Source organism: Neofelis nebulosa, chromosome 17 (genome assembly GCF_028018385.1).
Source record: "Neofelis nebulosa isolate mNeoNeb1 chromosome 17, mNeoNeb1.pri, whole genome shotgun sequence".
Lineage (NCBI taxonomy): Eukaryota > Metazoa > Chordata > Mammalia > Carnivora > Felidae > Neofelis > Neofelis nebulosa.
In genome coordinates, this window is record NC_080798.1 from 16,982,270 (window position 1) to 17,001,932 (window position 19,663).

The 19,663-nt window shown below is 36.5% G+C and overlaps 2 protein-coding genes across 10 annotated transcripts in view; one reads left to right on the forward strand and one right to left on the reverse strand.

Annotated features, from left to right (window-relative positions):
• The window catches only part of LOC131500314 (zinc finger protein 571), a 130,518-nt gene that overhangs the window by 40,369 nt on the left and 70,486 nt on the right, over nucleotides 1–19,663 (reverse strand). The window lies entirely within an intron of this gene.
• LOC131500316 (zinc finger protein 790-like) overlaps nucleotides 1–19,663 on the forward strand; it is a 56,506-nt gene that overhangs the window by 2,687 nt on the left and 34,156 nt on the right. For 5 of the 9 annotated variants that reach the window (XM_058709392.1, XM_058709394.1, XM_058709395.1 and 2 more), the window contains exons 2-5: nucleotides 7,018–7,099; nucleotides 8,121–8,247; nucleotides 8,544–8,639; nucleotides 16,343–17,680. In XM_058709392.1, the coding sequence (XP_058565375.1) occupies nucleotides 7,091–7,099; nucleotides 8,121–8,247; nucleotides 8,544–8,639; nucleotides 16,343–17,680 (1,570 nt within the window). In that variant the 5' untranslated portion in view covers nucleotides 7,018–7,090. Of the gene's footprint in view, nucleotides 1–7,017; nucleotides 7,100–8,120; nucleotides 8,248–8,543; nucleotides 8,640–16,342; nucleotides 18,763–19,663 lie in introns of those variants that run through there. The other 4 variants (XM_058709386.1, XM_058709387.1, XM_058709389.1 and 1 more) reach the window with 3 other exon arrangements.

Genomic DNA, 19,663 nt, shown 5'->3' on the forward strand with positions numbered 1-19,663 from the left:
CAGTCGGTTAAGCGTCCGACTTCAGCCAGGTCACGATCTCGCGGTCCGTGAGTTCGAGCCCCGCGTCAGGCTCTGGGCTGATGGCTCGGAGCCTGGAGCCTGTTTCCGATTCTGTGTCTCCCTCTCTCTCTGCCCCTCCCCCGTTCATGCTCTGTCTCTCTCTGTCCCAAAAATAAATAAAAAATGTTAAAAAAAAAAAAAAATTAAAAAAAAAAAGAACTAGATGCTTAACCAACTGAGCCACCCAGGCGCCCTTGCATTGTGCTATTTTTTAACTTTGAAATTTAATGAACTTTTCTTTGTGATCTAATATATGGCCAGTCTGTAGTTACTTACTTGTTTTCCACTTTATTTGTCTTTGATTGATTAAAATGTATTAAAATACTCTATGAATGAAATTTTATCTTATATAACCTGTAACTTCTGCTTTAAGTTGCTTCTGTGAGTTGATATATGAGATATTCATATTTATTTTTATCATGAATTTTAGGCTTTCGTATTTTAGAATGCCCAAGATCATGGCCCCTGCTTATTATTTTTTATTTGCATTTCCCTTTTCTATATTTCTCCATAATTTGTACAATGAACTTAAAAAAATTTTTTTTTAATGTTTATTTATTTTTGAGAGTGCACATGAGCACGGGAGGGCAGAGAGAGAGGGAGAATCTGAAGCAGGCTCTAGGCTCTGAGCTGTCAGCACAGAGCCCAATGCAGGACTCAAACTCACAAACTGCGAGATCATGACCTGAGCCGAAGCTGGATGCTTAACTGACTGAGCCACCCAGCTGCCCCTGTAAAATGAACTTTTTATTTGAGTTTATCATATATAGTCAAGTGTATACATGATAATACAATCAAAACTGTACAGCTTAAGTGAATTACCACAAAGGGAACACCCATAAAATAAAAGCTCAGATGAAGAAGTAAAACATTACCTGCACCCCAGAAATCTCGCTTGTGCTTCTGTTCAGTCAGGAGCTCCCCGAAGTAACCACCATATATTGTCTGTTTTTTAACTTACATATATGTAGAATCATACAGTATGTAACCTTTTTTGTTGGCTTCCTTTGTTCAACATTTTGTCTGTGAGATTCATCCATGTTGTGTGTTCACCTTGCTAGGTGCATGTTCCAGTGCATGAATACACCAACTGTATTTGTCTGTTCAATAATTGTCATAGTATTGATGCACATATGTTTTGTTTCATGAATAATGATGCTAGGAGCATGCTTACACTTGTCATTTTGGGTTCATATGTATCCATTCTTTTGAGTCTATTTCTAGGAGAAAAATTGCTGGGTCATAGTGTAAGCGAATCTGTTTAAGCAGATAATCTCAGTTTTCCAAAATAACTGAACTCATCAACAGCGTGTGCAAGTTCCAACTGCTCCCCTTTCTCATTAACACATAGTATTGTCAGACTATAAAATTTTTGTCAGTATGGTGGCTATATACTGGCATTGCAGTGCGGTTTTATTAGACTAATGAAGTTGAATGCTTTTGTTTTAATGTCCATGGACCATTTGGATATCTTGGGGAATGCTTGTTCATGTCCTTTGCCTTTCCTTTTGGGGAGCTGTTCAAATTTGGGGGAGCTTGTCTGTCCTTTTATTGTTGATTCGAGCAAGTTCTTTATTTAGCTTGAATGTGAATCCTTTGTCAGCCATTGTATTGCAAATATCCTGTAATCCATGGTTTGATTTTCACTAGTTCTTTTCTGATGAACAGAAATTGCTTTTTAAAATGTAGTTTTATTTAAAAAATAAATAAATACAAATCAAGAAGTAAATTGTAGTTTTATTTATTATCGTTCCCTTTGTGGTTTGTACTCTCTGTACCCTATTTAAGAAATCTTTCCTGGGGCACCTGGGTGGCTCAGTCGGTTAAGTGTCTGACTTCGGCTCAGGTTAGGATCTCACAGTTTGTGAGTTTGAGCCCTGCGTCATGCTCTGTGCTGACAGCTCAGAGCCTGGAACCTGCTTCAGATTCTGTGTCTCTTTCTGTCTCTGCCCTCCCCTGCTCATGGGCACTCTCTCTCTCTCTCAAAAATAAAATGCACATTAAAAAAAAAAGAAATCTTTGCCTATCCCAGAGGCATGAAGATATTTGTATCTTCTATATTAATATCTTTCACATTTAGGTGTACAAACCTTCTAGAATTGATTTTTGTGTATGTTGTGAGGTAAAGATCAATTCATTTCCCCCTTATAGATATTCAATTGACTTGGCATCATTTGTTGAAAAGTCTATCTTTCCTCCCTGATAATCTCTGCTCTGAAATCTACCTTGTCTTGTATTAATGTAACCACTCTAGCATCCTTTTGATTATGATTTCCATGGTATATCTTTTGCCATCCTTTTACTTTTAACCTTTTTATACCATTATATTGCAGATAAACTGACATCTTGAAAATAATCAGCCTTTCATCTCATAAATGTGATAAATTCCTCCATTCATTTAGATGTTCTGCAATTTCACTCTACTGTTTGTAGTAATTGATGCAGAGGCCTTGTACTTATTTTGTTAAATTTATAAGTATTTGAAAATTTTGTTGCTATTGTAAAAGCTGTTATTAAAAAAATTTTTTTTTAATGTTTATTTATTTGTTTTTGAAGGAAAGAGAGAGCGTGAGTGGGTGAGAGGCAGAGAGAGAGGGAGACAGAATCTAAGGCAGGCTCTAGGCTCTGAGCTGTCAGCACAGAGTCCGACGTGGGGTTTGAACCCATGAGCAGTAAGATCATGGCCTGAGCTGAAGTCAGACGCTCAACCGACTGAGCCACCCAGGTGCCCCAAAAACTGTCATTTTAAATCTAACTTTTAATTTCCTAATTTTTGCTTGTAAGTTGAAATGTAGTTGATATTTTACTCTCTCTGACTTCATGTTTTTATTCTTAAATATTTCTGTATTTCTACTAATGACTTGGCTGCTTTAAATGAAATCCTTTCTCTCTCACTTATTATAAATGAGGCAATCAGTGAACTTGTCTCTTTTCCATTTTGTAAGCTTTATCCCTATATTAGTTATTGCTGTAAAACATACTACCCTAAAAATCAATAAAACTGTATTATCTTAACACCATTTTTGCAGATCAGGAACTTCGAAGTGGCTTAGCGTGGAGTCTCTGGCTTAGTGTCTCACAAAGTTGCAGCCAAACTCTTGGCCAGGCCACAGTCATCTGAAAGCATGACTGAGGCTGGAGGATCACTTTCTAAGATGATTCCCTCACTTGGCTATTGGCAAAAGACCTCAGTTCCTCTCCATGTGGACCTCTGTAAGGCTGCTATAGTGTCCTTGTGACATGTCATACAGCTTTCCCCAGAGCAGAAAGACAGCAAGAGTATGTATGGTAGAAGCCATAATGTCCTTTTTGACCTATCCTCCTCCATCGTTCCCACAATATCTTCTTGGTACATAAATCTGCTCTATTCAATGCAGGAGGCAACTACACAGTGTTAATACCAAGTAGTAAATAACCTTTGGGAACCATTCAGCATACTGGTACCATAATCTCCATCTTATTTTTTAATTTAGATTTGCTTTTAAATGTGTTCGGCAGTAACGCCGAATATGTCCTCCAGTAATTTAGAAAGCACTCCTGGGAACAATATTCCCTAAGTTCGTGCAGCATAAAACTTTTTATATCCTTTATACTTGAAGGACAGCTTGGCTGCATATAAAATCTTTGACTCTGGGGGCCCCTGGGTGACTCTGGAGGCACCTGGGTGGCTCAGTTGGTTAAACGTCCGTTTTTTTGCCCTGGGTCATGATCTCACAGCTCCATGATCACGCAACTCCTGGGTTCTGGCCCCCTGTGGGCTCTGTGCTGAGAGCTTGGAGCCTGGAGCCTGCTTCGGATTCTCTCTCTCTCTCTCTCTCTCTCTCTCTCCCCCCCCCCCTCCTCCCTCCCCCTCTCCCTCTCTCCCTCTCTCTCTCTCTCTCTCTCTGCCACTCCCAACTTGCACTCTGCCTCTCTCAAAAATAAATATACATTAAAAAAAATTGTTTTTAATTCTTTGATTCTATCATTTATTTTCCCACAAGTATACTGGAGAGACTAACCTCACTATTTGGGGAACTGAATTTAGTGGAGAAGTCTAATGACAACTGAATTTCCTTTTTCTCATGGGTAACTTGATATTTTTATCTTGATTTCCCATGGGTTTTAGCCTAATAATTTTATTAAGAAATGTTTATTAAGAAATTTTATTAAGACTCAAAATGAACATTTTGAGTCCTTTCTGCATATGGGGTGTCTTTTCATTATGTATATTCATGCTTTGTTTCAGGAAATTATTATTTTTTTTTTTAATTTTTTTTCAACGTTTTTTATTTATTTTTGGGACAGAGAGAGACAGAGCATGAACGGGGGAGGGGCAGAGAGAGAGGGACACACAGAATCGGAAACAGGCTCCAGGCTCCGAGCCATCAGCCCAGAGCCCGACGCGGGGCTCGAACTCACGGACCGCGAGATCGTGACCTGGCTGAAGTCGGACGCTTAACCGACTGCGCCACCCAGGCGCCCCGGAAATTATTTTTTAATGTTAAAAATGTAGTTTTTAATATTTGTTCTCTTCCTTGATTTGGATTTCATCTGTAGGGATCTGCTTAGTTACAGGTTGGATTGTCTCTGACTTTCATTGTTTTCTTCCAATAATTGTTATCTCTTTGTTTCATTTTGTTCCATTCACTAATTTCTGTAATCTTTGTCCATGCTACACTTTCTATATTTGTCATACCTTGTGCTTCTTGTAGTTTATTCTTTGTTCCTAAAGTGGTTTTGCCTGTGTTCTCTTTCATACTTGAATTCTACTAACTCTTGTATATAGTCTATTCATCATTTCTTCCCCATTCCTGAGATCATTGTAACATTTGTGCATGTAGTCTTGCCTCAGAGCTGTGATTGTATCATCAAATATTTTTTTACTCATAGTGGAATGTTAGGTAATACTTCTAATATTCTCTGATGTTTTTTTAGGCAGTTTTCTTTATACTAATGGGAATTCTGGCATTCATTTCAAACTTATATCTAACAATATCTTTGGACACAGTACTTCTAATTTTTTGTGTGTGTTTGTTTATTTGTTGGAATGTGATAGATTACCTCAGAATAGCTGTCACTGGTGCTTTCCCCTGAAAAGGTAGTTTTTAGGTTCTTCTGCTCAAGAGTTCCCTCCTCTGTTACTGCAGTAGAAGACAATTTCTTTAAAATATGGTTCCTCTGAACAACCAGGTTTTCTTTGTTGTTCAGAATGTAACCTGGTTCAGGAGGACTCCTACTATCAGTTCTGAGTTCCCCAGTGCCTTCTCTGCTGCAATTAAAGAATACGGCCAATCCCCCAACTTATTTGATGAGGCCAGTACTACCCAGATACCAAAACTAGGCAAAGCATATCTCATAAGAATGAGTTTAAAAATCCTCAACAAAATACTTGCAAACCAAATCCAGTAACCTATAAATGCACTTATACAATATGACCAAGTGGAATATATCCCAGTGTTGTCTGAACATCCAAAAATCAATTAATGTGATACATTATATAAATAGAATAAAACCCAAAAACTACAGGGTCATTTTAATAGATACAGAAAAAACATTTGACAAAAGCCAGTACCTTTTCATTATAAAAATACTCTATAAACTAGGAATTAAAGGGAATTTCCTTGACTTGATATAGGGCACCTACAAAAATTCCATACTTAGTAGTGAGTATCTGAATGTTTTCCCCCTAAGATCAGGAATAAGAAAAAGAATGGCTGCTTTTGCCACTTCTATTCAATATTGTAGAGATTTTACAGGGCAGTTAGACAAGAAAAAAGAAATAAAAAGCATCTATATTGGGAAAGAAATAAAACTCTCTATTTACACATGACATGATTTTTTAAATATAGAAAATCTTAAGGAATCCATATACAGAAAAACCATGAGAACTAATAAAGGAGCTTAGAAAAGTTTTAGGATACAAAGGATGCCTGGGTGGCTCAGCTGGTTAAGCATTCAACTCCTGATTTCGGCTCAGGTCATGATATCACAGTTTCGAGATTGAGGGTCAGGCTCTGTGCTGGTTGCTGAGCCTGTTTAAGATTCTTTCTTTACCTTAGGGGCGCCTGGGTGGCTCAGTCGGTTAAGCATCTGCCTTCAGCTGGGTCATGATCTCGCAGTTTGTGAGTTCAAGCCCCACGTGGGACTCTGTGCTGACAGCTCAGAGCCTGGAGCCTGCTTCAGATTCTATGTCTCCCTCTCTCTCTGCCCCTCCCCCACTCATGCTCTGTCTCTCAATAATAAATAAACGTTAAAAAATTAAAAAAAAATAATTCACTCTTTCTGTCTTCCTCTGCCCCTCCCCTGCCCCTGGGGTAAAAAAAAGGTTTTGGATACAAGATCAATAGATAAAAATCAAGTGTATATTTATAAACTTGCAATGAAGAATCCAAAAATGAAATTAAGAAAATAGTTCCATTCACAATAGCATCAAAAAGCGTAAAATGTTTAGGAATAAATTTAATTGGTGAAGTGTAAATCTCATAGTCTGAAAACCATAAAACAGGTATTCAAACAAAAACTTGTACATGAAAGTTCATAGCAGCATATTTATAATAGTCAAAAGGTGGAAACAGCCCAAATGTCCATTAACAGATGAATGGGTAAACAAAATGTGATCTAGGTCATACAATGAAATATTATTCAGCCACAGAAAGGAATGAAATACTGATACATGCTACAACTTGGATGAACCTTGAAAGCATTATGCTAAATGAAAGAGACTAGTCATAGTAAGTTCACATATTATAAGATTCCATTCATATGAAAGTCCAGAATAATCTACAGAGACAAAAAGTAGATTAGTGGTTACTTAGGACTGAGAGAGAGGAGGAGAGAGAATGAGGACTTGGATTTTGGTTTGGGCCAGGATTTCTGCAGACTCCCTCTGACCTTTCTTCAGGGAAGAAAATGGAATTCTTAGTCCATTTGAAAGCTCTGAGGAAAACCTGACCTCTCACGATTCCTTCCCTCTAGCTCTGCTTTCTCAAGACTGTGCTTCACCAAGAGAGGAATCTAGAAGACTGATTGAGTCTTAGAATTTTAAGTCATGGCCCATGTGAGTTGGAATTGCCTCTTTCCAAAAATTATAACCACTTATATCACATCATATGAGCATTTTTATTTCTTATCCTTAAACTGCTTACTTAAGTCACTATTCAGTGTGGTAAGTGATAGCTGGGAAACAGTCCACTGCCTTCCCTAGGTGTCCCTCTTCTGTCCAACATGGCATTCAGCCCCTCCTGCATCCTAATACTTTGACAGAGCACTGAAGGAGGAGAAATATTTTGCCTTAAAGGAAATAGTAGAGACTTTCTTTTCAAATCCGTGGCTTGACAAAGTGGAACTGAGTGGCTAAACAGGATACACTACATGAAAGCTTTTATTTACTCTGTAGAATGGGATATATCGATTATTAAAGGTGAGAGTTGGTAATGGTTGGTATTCATTTTAGTATGTGGCACTTTATCATGGCTTTTAAATAGAGGGTATGATGGAAGGTTAATAAGTTCAGAGAGATCAGGGATCTTGCCAGGAAATCAATGAGAGATTAATATTAATAAGACATGTGCTGATTGTCACTACTTAGCCTAGAGCCCAGAGATTTTATACATTCCCACAGAAAATGGTATTCTCCACAGAAAATGATACTCAGTTAGGGAGTGTATCTCTTCCAAGAATCCTTTCAATTTCAGCTAATAGAAAATTCAACTAAAAATAGCCTAAGGAGGAAGGGAAACTTTTGGCACATAATAAATCTGGAGTTAGTCATTTAAGCCTGGTGTGGCATCCCTGTGGTGTCAACAAAGAACTCATGATTCTGGACTGTCATCCTGTTGTCTGCTATTTGTCACGGAAAGGTCATAAGGATGTTGTGACTGAACAACAGGAGGTTTTAAGAACATATAGGCATTCAGCTTCCATGTCATTTCCCCCCGTCCCCCATACTACAGGCAGCCAACTTCAGTTTTTTGCTCAGTGAGTGTCCCACTTCCTACAGTGCCCTTTTTCATTTGTGTCCCTTCTACCTAAAATATTTCTTTTAATTTCACCATTGATGCTTCGGTTTGTTGTTTCAGCAGTTGATGATGTTCAGGGATATAGCTGTAGACTTCTCTCAAGAGGAGTGGGAGTGCCTGGACTTGGAACAGAGACATTTGTACAGAGATGTGATGTTGGAGAACTACAGCAACATGATCTCACTGGGTAAGATTCACAAACTGACCCCAGAACTTTCTGCTTTCTACATTGTGAATTTTTAAATTGTCTTTCAAGTGTCTAGGGGAATGTCTGGCTTCTTTCTGGAAAAATGGCTTACACTCTGTAAATTTGGTTCTAGTGATCCTCAGTGGGAACATCCACCCTCTCCATCCTTTGGAAATACTTTATGCTTTTTTCTTGCTCTTCCTATAAGTGTTTTTCTTCCTTCATAACTAAGGGACTAGATGCAAACTTTGAAACCTCTACCATTTGGTCATTTCTTGTTTCTTATCTCTAATCAGGACTTTGCATTTATCAGCCAGATGTGTTCTGTTTACTGGAGAAGGGAAAAGAGCCCTGGATATTTTTACAGGATGAGACAAGAGGACATTGCCCAGGTGAGTGATGGTTGAGCCAGCACAGGAACACCATCATTGCAGCTAAGAGCCCAGATGTTTATTGAGGAAGCACCATCTCTGAAATATTGGTCTCAGGTTTCTTCTTCAGGGAATAAAAACCCATGGACAAAAGCCTGAGACCTAGAGCCAAAAGTAACCTTTTCAGCATGAATTTCCAAATGACCCTTCTCTTCACCTCCAAATTCCACTCCCAATTCAGTCCTCTTCATTTTCTTTTCCTCATATTATAAAAAGGTGTCATTCTTTTTCTCCAGTAGTCAATTTATGAATGCTTTAATTGAGTTTCTTTCTCTCTCTTTTTTTCATTTAGATATTTGTAAATGTCTTCATTTAGATATTTGTAAATTTCTAAAAAAAAATTTTTTTTTTAATTTTCCCTACTCAATCTTGTATTTTTCTTACTCTGCCTAAATTCTCCTTGGTTCTGTATTTCTTGCACTCATTAATTCATTCTTTTAACTAACATCTCTTAATTTTCCAATTTCATTTTAGGATAAGAAAGGTTAACAAAGAGTATATAATCTATTAAGAAACTTGTATTTTTTTTTGACTGGAATATGTCCATAAATTTAAGCAAAATAGGCTCTAAATTAAGAGAAGATGTAATAGGCTGCTTAGTTGAAAATCAGGAATGTAGGGGAAAATGGCTTCTGGCTATAGTGAATAGGAAGTGGCAGAAGAGAGGTTAAGGCTAATGGAGGACAACAAAGAGAATGCAATGTCATAAAAGTCCTAGCAGTCAAGAGGAAACAAGGGGTATATTTGGCAAGTTGAGGTTAATTAATGAATCTTCTATTATGAGCAAGACTCAGATTGAAATAACATACTCTTGGAGCTTCTTTTTTATTTGAAATACCGAGGAAAGAAAATAAATTTTATTTCCTTACTGGACTCATGTTTGTAAATTCCAGAAACTATGTTTTTGTGTTTTAAAATTGTTCTTTTTCTGAACTATTGATACTGCAACAACTTGAATGAATCTCAAGGACATTGTGCTGAATGAAAAATGCCAACTCCAAAGGTCACATGCCAAATGAATCCATTTATAGAACGTTCTGGAAATCACTAAATTATAACCATTGAAAACATATTAGTGGTTGCTAGTGGTTAGGGATGAGCATGGGAGAGTGATGGTGGTGATTATGGCTATAAAGAGGGAACACAAGAGGTAAAATCGGTGTAGTAATGGTCTTGGTCTGTGTCTTGATTGTGGTGGTGTTTACAGGAATCCACATATGTGATGAAATGATATCACTATACATATGTGTTGTGCCAATATCAGTTTCATGGTTTTGATATTGTGCTTTATGTAAGATGTATTCATTGGACAAAACTGGGTAAAGGGTACTCTTGCAACTTCTTGTGAACTTATAATTACAGTTGACCCTTAAACAACTCAGGGTGTTTTGGGGCACCGACCCTTGCACTGTCAAAAATTCATGTATAAATTTTGACTTTCCAAAAACTTAACTACTAGCAGCTTACTGTTGACTGGAAGTCTTACCAATAGCATAAATTAACACATACTTGGGGCGCCTGGGTGGCGCAGTCGGTTAAGCGTCCGACTTCAGCCAGGTCACGATCTCGCGGTCTGTGAGTTCGAGCCCCGCGTCAGGCTCTGGGCTGATGGCTCGGAGCCTGGAGCCTGTTTCCGATTCTGTGTCTCCCTCTCTCTCTGCCCCTCCCCCGTTCATGCTCTGTCTCTCTCTGTCCCAAAAATAAATTAAAAACGTTGAAAAAAAAATTAAAAAAATAAAAAAAAAATAAATTAACACATACTTTATATGTTACATGTGTTATATAATGCTTCCTTAAAGTAAGCTAGAGAAAAGAATATGTTATTAAGAAAATCATATGCAAGAAAAATTAATTTACAGTACTGGAAAAAAATCTACATATAAGTGGATCCATGCAGTTTAAACCTGCATTGTTCAAGGGTCAACCATATTTCAAAATAAAAGCTTTTGTAACATATTCTGGTCCCTAAGATCTATGCAATTTTATTTTATATTTTTATTTCCTCGACACTGTTATGTGCTTTTAAAATTCTGGTTAAATTATAAAATTTTCCATACTATGAATGTAAAATTTTCACATACTATAAATGTACTATTATATATATTAAGGTTACTCTGTATTTCTTGTTACTAAAGTTATAATTCTTAGTACACATCAATTATTCATGGGTTTTTTTCCACATTGGATGATGGTTGTGTCTCAGATATGAAATTCCTTGGCCAAAGGATTTAAAGTTAGAATACAATGTGCCCAATTAATTTAAGATAGTTAATTGATTTGTCATTGAAAAAGTTACTTTAAATCATAGAAAATTATGTGAATACCTTAAACTATATTTATTTACAACCCATAACCATTTTACCCGTGTTTCATTATAGGGCCAGGGCATGCTCTCCCTAATTGGAGTTCTGCCTATTCTTATATTAACCACACTAGTAATTCATTCTCCTAATTTTTTGGTTTCTGTTTTGAATAAGAATTTAGTTAATCTTACTGTGGAATCTTTTCCCCCAGTCTTTATAATTGACTCCAAGCTACTAAAATAAAATTTGTAGCCTTCTTAAATGAGTTTTTTTAGAGTATTCACTTAGTTTTCATAAAAAACAATCTTTCTTTCATATTTCTTTATATAATGATACTAACATATACAAGTTAAAATGTCAAAAACAGTTGGTATAAACAGGTTTGGAAACAAATAGCAGATTCATGGTAAACACATGGGTATCTGGGAGGTAGCTATGACTTGAATGTATTTCTATATTGTGGAAATTAATACTTATGTTTTCAGAAGGATCAGAGGGCATTGGTTCACATGAAGGTCAGGGATGGTATCAGTTTCAACGTAGTCTCACTACCAATGAGCTATTTTTATTTTTTTTTAATGTTTATTTATTTTTGAGAGAGGCAGAGTGCAAGCAGGGGGAGGGGCAGAGAGAGAGGGAGACACACAATCTGAAGCAGGCTTCAGGCTCTGAGCTGTTGGCACAGAGCCCGATGTGGGACTCAAAATCACTAACTGTGAGATCATGACCTAAGCCAAAGATGGATGCTCAGCTGACTGAGCCACCCTGGTGCCCCCAAGTGAGTTATTTTTAAGTAGAGACTTCTAATAGTTTAATAGTTTAAAGGCTATTGATTTCTAGGGAGGATGGATATTTCTTGTTTACTGAATTACTGGTTGTATTTATTTGATAAATGTCTGCTGTGTGCTTGATCTATCCTTACCATTTGTTGGCTTAATATTTTGTATTTTTGGTGTGAGTGGGCATTCACATAAAAGAAACACTAATACACTAATACCCAGTTAGGGTGGCCAGAAGAATATTTATCTTTATTTTCTTTAAGACTTTAGTTTTATTTTGGTCCTAAAATTTTTGCTTTACAACTTAAGATAAAACTGAAAAATAATAAGCTGCATATATTTGAAATCTGCAGTTTGGTCTGTTCTGACATTATGTTATGTACATGAAATAATCACCATAATCAAGAAAAATATACTTCAGTTATTGCCAGATTTTCCTTGCGCCCCTTTGCCATTCATTCCCCTTTCTACTCCCATCTTTGCGAGATCACTACCTGCTTTTTGTAACTAGATTAGTTTATATGCTCTAGAGTGTTACATAAATTGCTATACAATGTATACTTTCTTCCTTTTTGCTAGCCTTGTGTCTTTTGCTAGCATGATTTTGAAATTCATCTGTGTGGTTGCATGTATCAATAGCTTATTTGTTATTTCTCTGTAGTGTTCCATGTATGGCTATACTTTATTCATTCATTCACCTGTTCATGAAATTTGTTCTGAAAATTCTCAGCCATTATCTTTTCAAATATTGCTACTTCTCCCATTCTTCCTCTCTTCTCCCTTTAAGCTTCCATTTACATTTACATTTAATCTTCTAACTGAATCTGTCATAATGCTTCTGTTAGGACTTTTCCAACCTTTTTCTCTTGGAGTTTTTCTTTTGACTTGTATTGGTTTCTTTTTCTTTCTTTTTTTTCTTTTTTTTTTTTTTTACTTGTATTGGTTTCTTGTTCTCTGCTAAAATGATTAATTTTGTTTTTGGCTTTTTGAGCATAGTTACTTTTAAACCCTGTCTCATAACTCCAATATCTAGAGTGCTTTTAGATGTATTTCTACTATTGTTTCTGTGGTCTGTTTACATTCATATTGTCTGGTTACTTATTTAATTTTGTGCCAGACAGTGTTTTCAAAATGGTAAAACTAATGCCCAGGATACCTTCCTTTATAGAGGATTTCTATTTGCTTCTCTCAAGTACCTGAAGGCATTAACATTTTGGTTGCTATCTTAATCCATCACCCTCCTTAGATAGTTTGAAACTGAACTATAGTTCCTGTGTAGGTCTGCCTCTGTTTTACTCAAGTTTCTTATTTCTAGCCTTTCAGTTATAACAGCATGAGGAATGCAGACAGACCCTGGATACTAATCTCTGCCACCTTAGCCCTGAGATGTCATAAATTCTATCAGTCTCTAAGCCAAATGCTAGTGCCAATACAATCTGAATAGTAAAAATTGGCTGAGCCTTTTCAGTATATCAAATAATGTCATAATATTTTCTTATTTTGTTCATCTAAAATATTTTACCAGTAAGTTTGACAACACATAGAGATTTGGTTAGAGATGTTTGTTTTCTTGTATAAGTTTTAAAGTTTTTTTGCCATTGATGTCTTTAATTTACTGGTAGTTTTTGTTTGTATATAGTATAAAGAAGAGTTATAATTTTTTCCCCACACAGTTATAGTGAAACACCACTTGTGGAATAATCTTATTCCTTCTGTCATAATCTTAAGTTTCTGCGTTGTTTCTGAGTCCTTGATTGTCTTCCACTGGGTTATATGTAGAGATACTATTTGACCAGAAATATGTAAAAATTCTTGACACGGCTGAGAACCTACTCATGGGTGTTTTTTTTTTCTTTTTAATATAAATTAGAAGTGATTCTAGTAGGAACTATTTTATTTTTTCCAGCTATGTTCACTTGTTTAGTTTAGGCTCAGGATAAGCAGCAAGTTAGGTTTTACCAAGAAGAGATGTATAAAGAGTCATAATTAAGGACCTGGAATGTAAATGGAAGTGAGAAAAATCGGAGGGTGATACAGAGTAAAAATGTAGTAGGATCATTATTTCTAACTTTCATGTTTGTGCTGTGTTTGGGGTGTCCCATAGCTTGTTTATTAAATTAAGAATATGCAGATCGTGACCTGCTTAATGAGGAGGCACAAGCCACCCACACAGGGTTGGCAGGTAGCTCCCTCAGCATCCAAGCTTCTACTTTGGAGAAGTGAAAATGCTGGAGTCATTGTGATTGAAGGCACAGGTTTAATACATTTACACAAGGGAAGTTAAATCACAAGATTTATTACTTATGAATTGTAGAAATTGGGGCAGGGGCACACAGTGAGCTGTGGGAAGGACAGTCCTCCATCCCAGGTCATGAGCAAGTGGGAGATAAGAAAGCAGAGTAGCAAGCACCTTACTTAGAAGGTAGTTGGGGTCGAGGTCACTAACTTTTTGTGGGCTCAACGCTATGTGGCTATTTTTAAAGTGACTGGGAAAAACCACGCAGGAACTCATGGTGGGAATCCTAAGCTCAGATCTTTATCTAAATGCTGAGGTTCTGGGTGTGGGCAGGGTTGTCATACTGTAAGATGCCTAGGCAGCATCTCAAAGTAACTTTTCTCATCACATTCTATTTAATCTGAGGAATTTATTTTAATGTCTTTGATTTATATTCATTTGATATTTCTTAAATGCCTTGCCTGTAATAATTAGCACAGTAATAATAATCATTTTCTAGTAGTTGTTTATGTGTGAGATACTGTTAAACCATTTCCAGTCCCCTCCGTTTTTCTTCTCTAATCGTTAATCATCATCATCATCATCGTCATCATCATCATCATCATCATGTACTACTTGTGTGGTGCTTTTTCTGTGTTAGGCACTTTATAAAAATAGTATGTTTTCCCAACCCTCTCAATAAATCTCTTTAAAAAATATATTAATGTCCCTATTTATCATATGGAAAAATAAGAGCTCAGTGAAGCTCAGTAATTTTCTCATAACCTAAAGATGGTGTTAGTGAACAGAACTGAGCCTGAAACTGTGGTCTGTCCTTTTTCCACTACAATACACTACTACTTATACATGTAACTGAACTGCCTCTCAACTTCTTCAGTCACTGCTAGAGTACTTGCTCAGTTCTCACCTCTCTCCTCCCAAGAAAAATTTGTAGCATAAGCACATGACAATTTCATCAAATCCTAGCACATATCAAAAATGAGTCACACAGGGGTCCTACTTATTCTTAGCTCATGCCAGACTCCTTGCCCTTGACAAAACTTCTCAAAGTATTTTCCTTTTTGAACTATTACCCATAATTATGTCCTTTAACCTAAATGTAACATACCTGTGTTACTGAGTTCCTGCTCTTCTGTTAACTCTAGACCAGACAACTTCCCACATATAAGACTGATACTCTTATTTCCCAACATTACTGTTTTTAAGCTCGGAATTATGTAAGATATTCATTGTAGTATCTTGCATAGTATTTGAAATTTGTAAATATTTTGTGAAATATTTTCAGTGGCCTTGGATAGAAGGGAAAGGAAGAGAAGACCTGTTGGAAGGGCCTGAAAGCATAAAGCAGAATGGTTGAGCAATACTATAAACTCAAGAATAAAGAAAACAAAAGCACCTTGGTTGAAGTCATGTGACAAAAAGATGGCTTGGTTTTATACAGTGGAGGAAATGAGCAGGGTGAAGTCTTTAAGTGTGCAAAGGCAAACTGAAGCATAATTAAGTAGCTGTAATTACATTTCTGCATATTTGTCTTTGAGTTAGTTTAGATATGTTCTTGTTTCATCCTATTTGTACAGAAAGTAATATGGAAGCAGGATATTCAGTAAACATGGAAGGGATTAGACAGTGCGATGTGTTATGTTGTTCTCACATGACTAAATGATCCCAGTTGTGCTTCCTGGTACCTGGTTTTTGTAATATTACCCTTTATTCCATCCTAAATTCCCCCTACTCAACTTTTTTTGTTTGTTTTATAGTGTATTTTTTACAGAATTATTTTTTTAATGCCTGACATATGCTGAGGGTTGATTTATCACACTGAGTGAAACAGTTTTATCTTTACATTGGCTTTCCATCATTGGGTGGTACCCGAATAATTATCTTCTTAAATTGAATTGCTCAGGTGAATTTGACCAAAACAAAGGTTTTGGTTTTTTGTTTTTGTTTTTTTCCTTGAGAGAGAGAGTAGGGGAAGGACAGAGGGGGAGAGAATCTTAAGCAGGTTCCACCCCCATCATGGAGCCCAATGCAGGACTCAGTCTCACAACCATGAGATCATGACCTGAGCTGAAATCAAAAGTTGGACGCTCAACCAAATGAACCACCCAGGTGTCCCTAAAACAAAGCTTTTATATATCGAAACACCCACCTCAACTTTTATTAGTTCTCTTAAATTTCTATTTATTTTCCACCTTTTTTTCATATCACCCAGAATTTGAGAATTTCTTAAGCCATTCACTTCTTGTGTGCTTTATGTATTTTAAGATTTACTTCTTATATCTACATTGGAGGTTTTATTTCTTTGTGAACAGTAAAACAGTAGGAATTTACCTTCTTATCTTTCAGACATGCCGTTCAGATGTCAAACCAAGGAGTTATCACAAAAAAGTGTTACTTTTGAGAGAGAATTATCTCAATTGGAAATCTGTAAAAAACACAACCTTGAATATTCATGTTTTAGGGCTGATTGGGAAAGCAAAGGTCAGTTTGAAACACAACAGGAAAATCAGGAAGAATGTTTAAAGCAAGTTATACTCACCGATGAAAAAATGTCCACTTTTAACCATCACACAGCTCACAGACATGATACAGGAAAGAAACTGAATGAATTTAAAGAGTGTGCAAAAGCCTTTTGTTCTGGCTTGGACTGTGATCAACATCAATTAATTCACACTGGTGAGAGATTTTGTGAAGATAAAGAATATGAGAAGACCTTTCTTTCTGATTCAGAACTTACTCAATATCAGACAGTACACTCTGCCAAGAAAACATATGAATGTAAAGAATGTGGGAAGGCTTTTAGTTTGCGTTCAAGTCTTACTGGTCACAGGAGGATTCATACTGGTGAAAAACCTTTTAAATGTAAGGAATGTGGGAAGTCCTTCAGATTTCACTCACAACTTAGTGTTCATAAGCGTATTCATACTGGTGAGAAATCTTATGAATGTAAACAGTGTGGGAAAGCCTTTAGTTGTGGCTCAGATCTTACACGACATCAGAGAATTCATACCGGTGAAAAACCTTATGAATGTAATGAATGTAGAAAGGCCTTTAGTCAGCGATCACATCTTACTAAACATCAGAGAATTCACACTGGTGAAAAACCTTATGAATGTAAGCAGTGTGGAAAAGCGTTTACTCGTGGTTCACACCTAACTCAACATCAGAGAACTCATACTAGTGAGAAATCTCATGAATGTAAGGAATGTGGAAAAGCCTTTATTCGTGGTTCAAATCTTGCTCAACATCAGAATGTTCATGTTGGTAGGAAACCCTATGAATGTGAGAAATGTGGAAAAGCCTATATCTGGAGTTCGCACCTTGCTAGACATCAACGAATTCATAATGGTAGGAAACCTTATGAATGTAAGCAATGTGGGAAGACATTTATTTGGGCCTCCTATCTTGCTCAACATGAGAAAATTCATAATGAGAGGAAACTCTATGAATGTAAGGAATGTAGAAAGACCTTTCGTCATGGCTCAGAGTTTAATCGGCATCAAAAAATTCATACTGGTGAAAGAAACTATGAATGTAAGCAATGTGGAAAGACCTTTTTTCGTGGTTCAGAACTTAATCGACATCAGAAAATCCACACTGGAAAGAGACCATATGAATGTGAAGAATGTGGAAAAGCCTTTCTCTGGGGTTCACAACTTACTCGACATCAGAGAATACATACTGGTGAGGAACCTTATGTATGTAAAGAATGTGGGAAATCTTTTATCTGGGGTTCACAGCTTACACGACATAAGAAAATTCATACTGATACAGAATCATATGAATGTAAAGAAAGTAGCCAGATCTTTAGTCCTCATCCATATTTTACTGAACAGAAAATTCACAATGGTGAGAATCTCTATCAATGGAAAGACTATAGGAACACCTTTAGTCAGGACTCAGACTTTGCTCAACACCAGGATATTTACACTTTTGAGAAATCCTATGAATGTAAAAATTTTGAGACATTTTCTCCAAGCTCTCATCTTATTTCACTCTTGTGAGGTCTTATAATATAAAAATATAGGAAGTCTGTATTCATAATTCCTTAATTGATGTCAGTTAATTCCTTCTTTTGAGGAACTCACAAGTATAAGTAATATTGGAAGAACATTTGACAGAGCACACAACACACTAAATAGTAGAGAATTCATAATGCAATCTATATTAATATAGGAAAGCATTTACTGATTGGTTTTCCATTTGGAATATCAGGGTAAAACCCTATGAAAAAGATGACACTGTGATTCTCTTGAATCATTCTTAAAAGCATTCTCCACATCATTGATACTACTCTGCATAGAATTTAAATCTAACTCACATAGGGAAACCTTCCATTCCTATTAAGTTTTGTTATAGTTCCACAAAATTATACCAAAGGTGAATTTCTGTTATGTAATTAATCTTGGAAAGCCTTGACTGTGTCATGCAGTTTATTTGGCATGTCTTAGTTTCAACACCTCTTCTCTTTGTATTTTTTGGAAAGTAACTTGAATCTGTGTTTCCTTATTTGATTACAAGGGTTAAATGAGCTTGATGACTTCAATGACTTAATAACCATCGTTAATATTAGTGTTAGACAACTTCTATGAGAGGAAGACCTTAACAATATAATGAATGTAGACAAATATGCCATCTATATGTGTGTCTTATTGAACAGCAGGATGCTAATTCTGAAGAAAAAACAGTCAAACGGAAGGGAAGAAAGCTTTGACTCAGTATTAAATTCATTTGCTGCATAAAAAAATTCATACTATAAAGAAAGCCTTATGGTTTTTTTTTTTAATTTTTTTTTCAACGTTTTTTATTTATTTTTGGGACAGACAGAGACAGAGCATGAACGGGGGAGGGGCAAAGAGAGAGGGAGACACAGAATCGGAAACAGGCTCCAGGCTCCGAGCCATCAGCCCAGAGCCTGACACGGGGCTCGAACTCACGGACCGCGAGATTGTGACCTGGCTGAAGTCGGACGCTTAACCGACTGCGCCACCCAGGCGCCCCAAAAAGCCTTATGGTTTTAATGAAAGTGGAGTTGTTGAATGCTCACCAGTGGTTTTTGTTTGTTTGTTTGTTTTTTGTTTTGGTTTTGTTTTTAAAGGCATTTAGAAATGATTTGTCCCTAACGGATTTCTAAAGCCAAATGTCATATCCATTTTATCACCACAATGACAATTTATTTTTTTTAAGTTTATTTATTTCAAGAGAGAAAGCATGAGCAGGATAGGGGCAGAGAGAGAGAGAGAGAGAGAGAGAGAAAGAGAGAGAATCTCAAGCAGGCTCCCCACTGTCAGCAAGAGCCCAATGTGGGGCTCAATCTCATGAACTGTGAGATCATGACCTGAGCGAAAATCAAGAGTCAGATGCTTAACTGACTAAGCCACCCAGGTGCCCCTGAAATTTAGAAATTAGAAAATAGCCAAATGAATTCTGATCTCTTGGAAATTTAACACTACATTTATAAATTATCAAAGTAACGAGCAAATCAAAAGTGAAATTACAGGCTTATTTAGATGTGAATGATAACAAAACTCCTATATGTCAAATCCTATGAATATGACCATGGCAGCTCTCGATGGAAATTACTCTTATGTATATAACAAAGAAAATTGAGGGAAGTTTACTTCTTGTCACCACTGTATTTCCAGCACTTATAACAGTGCTTGTCAT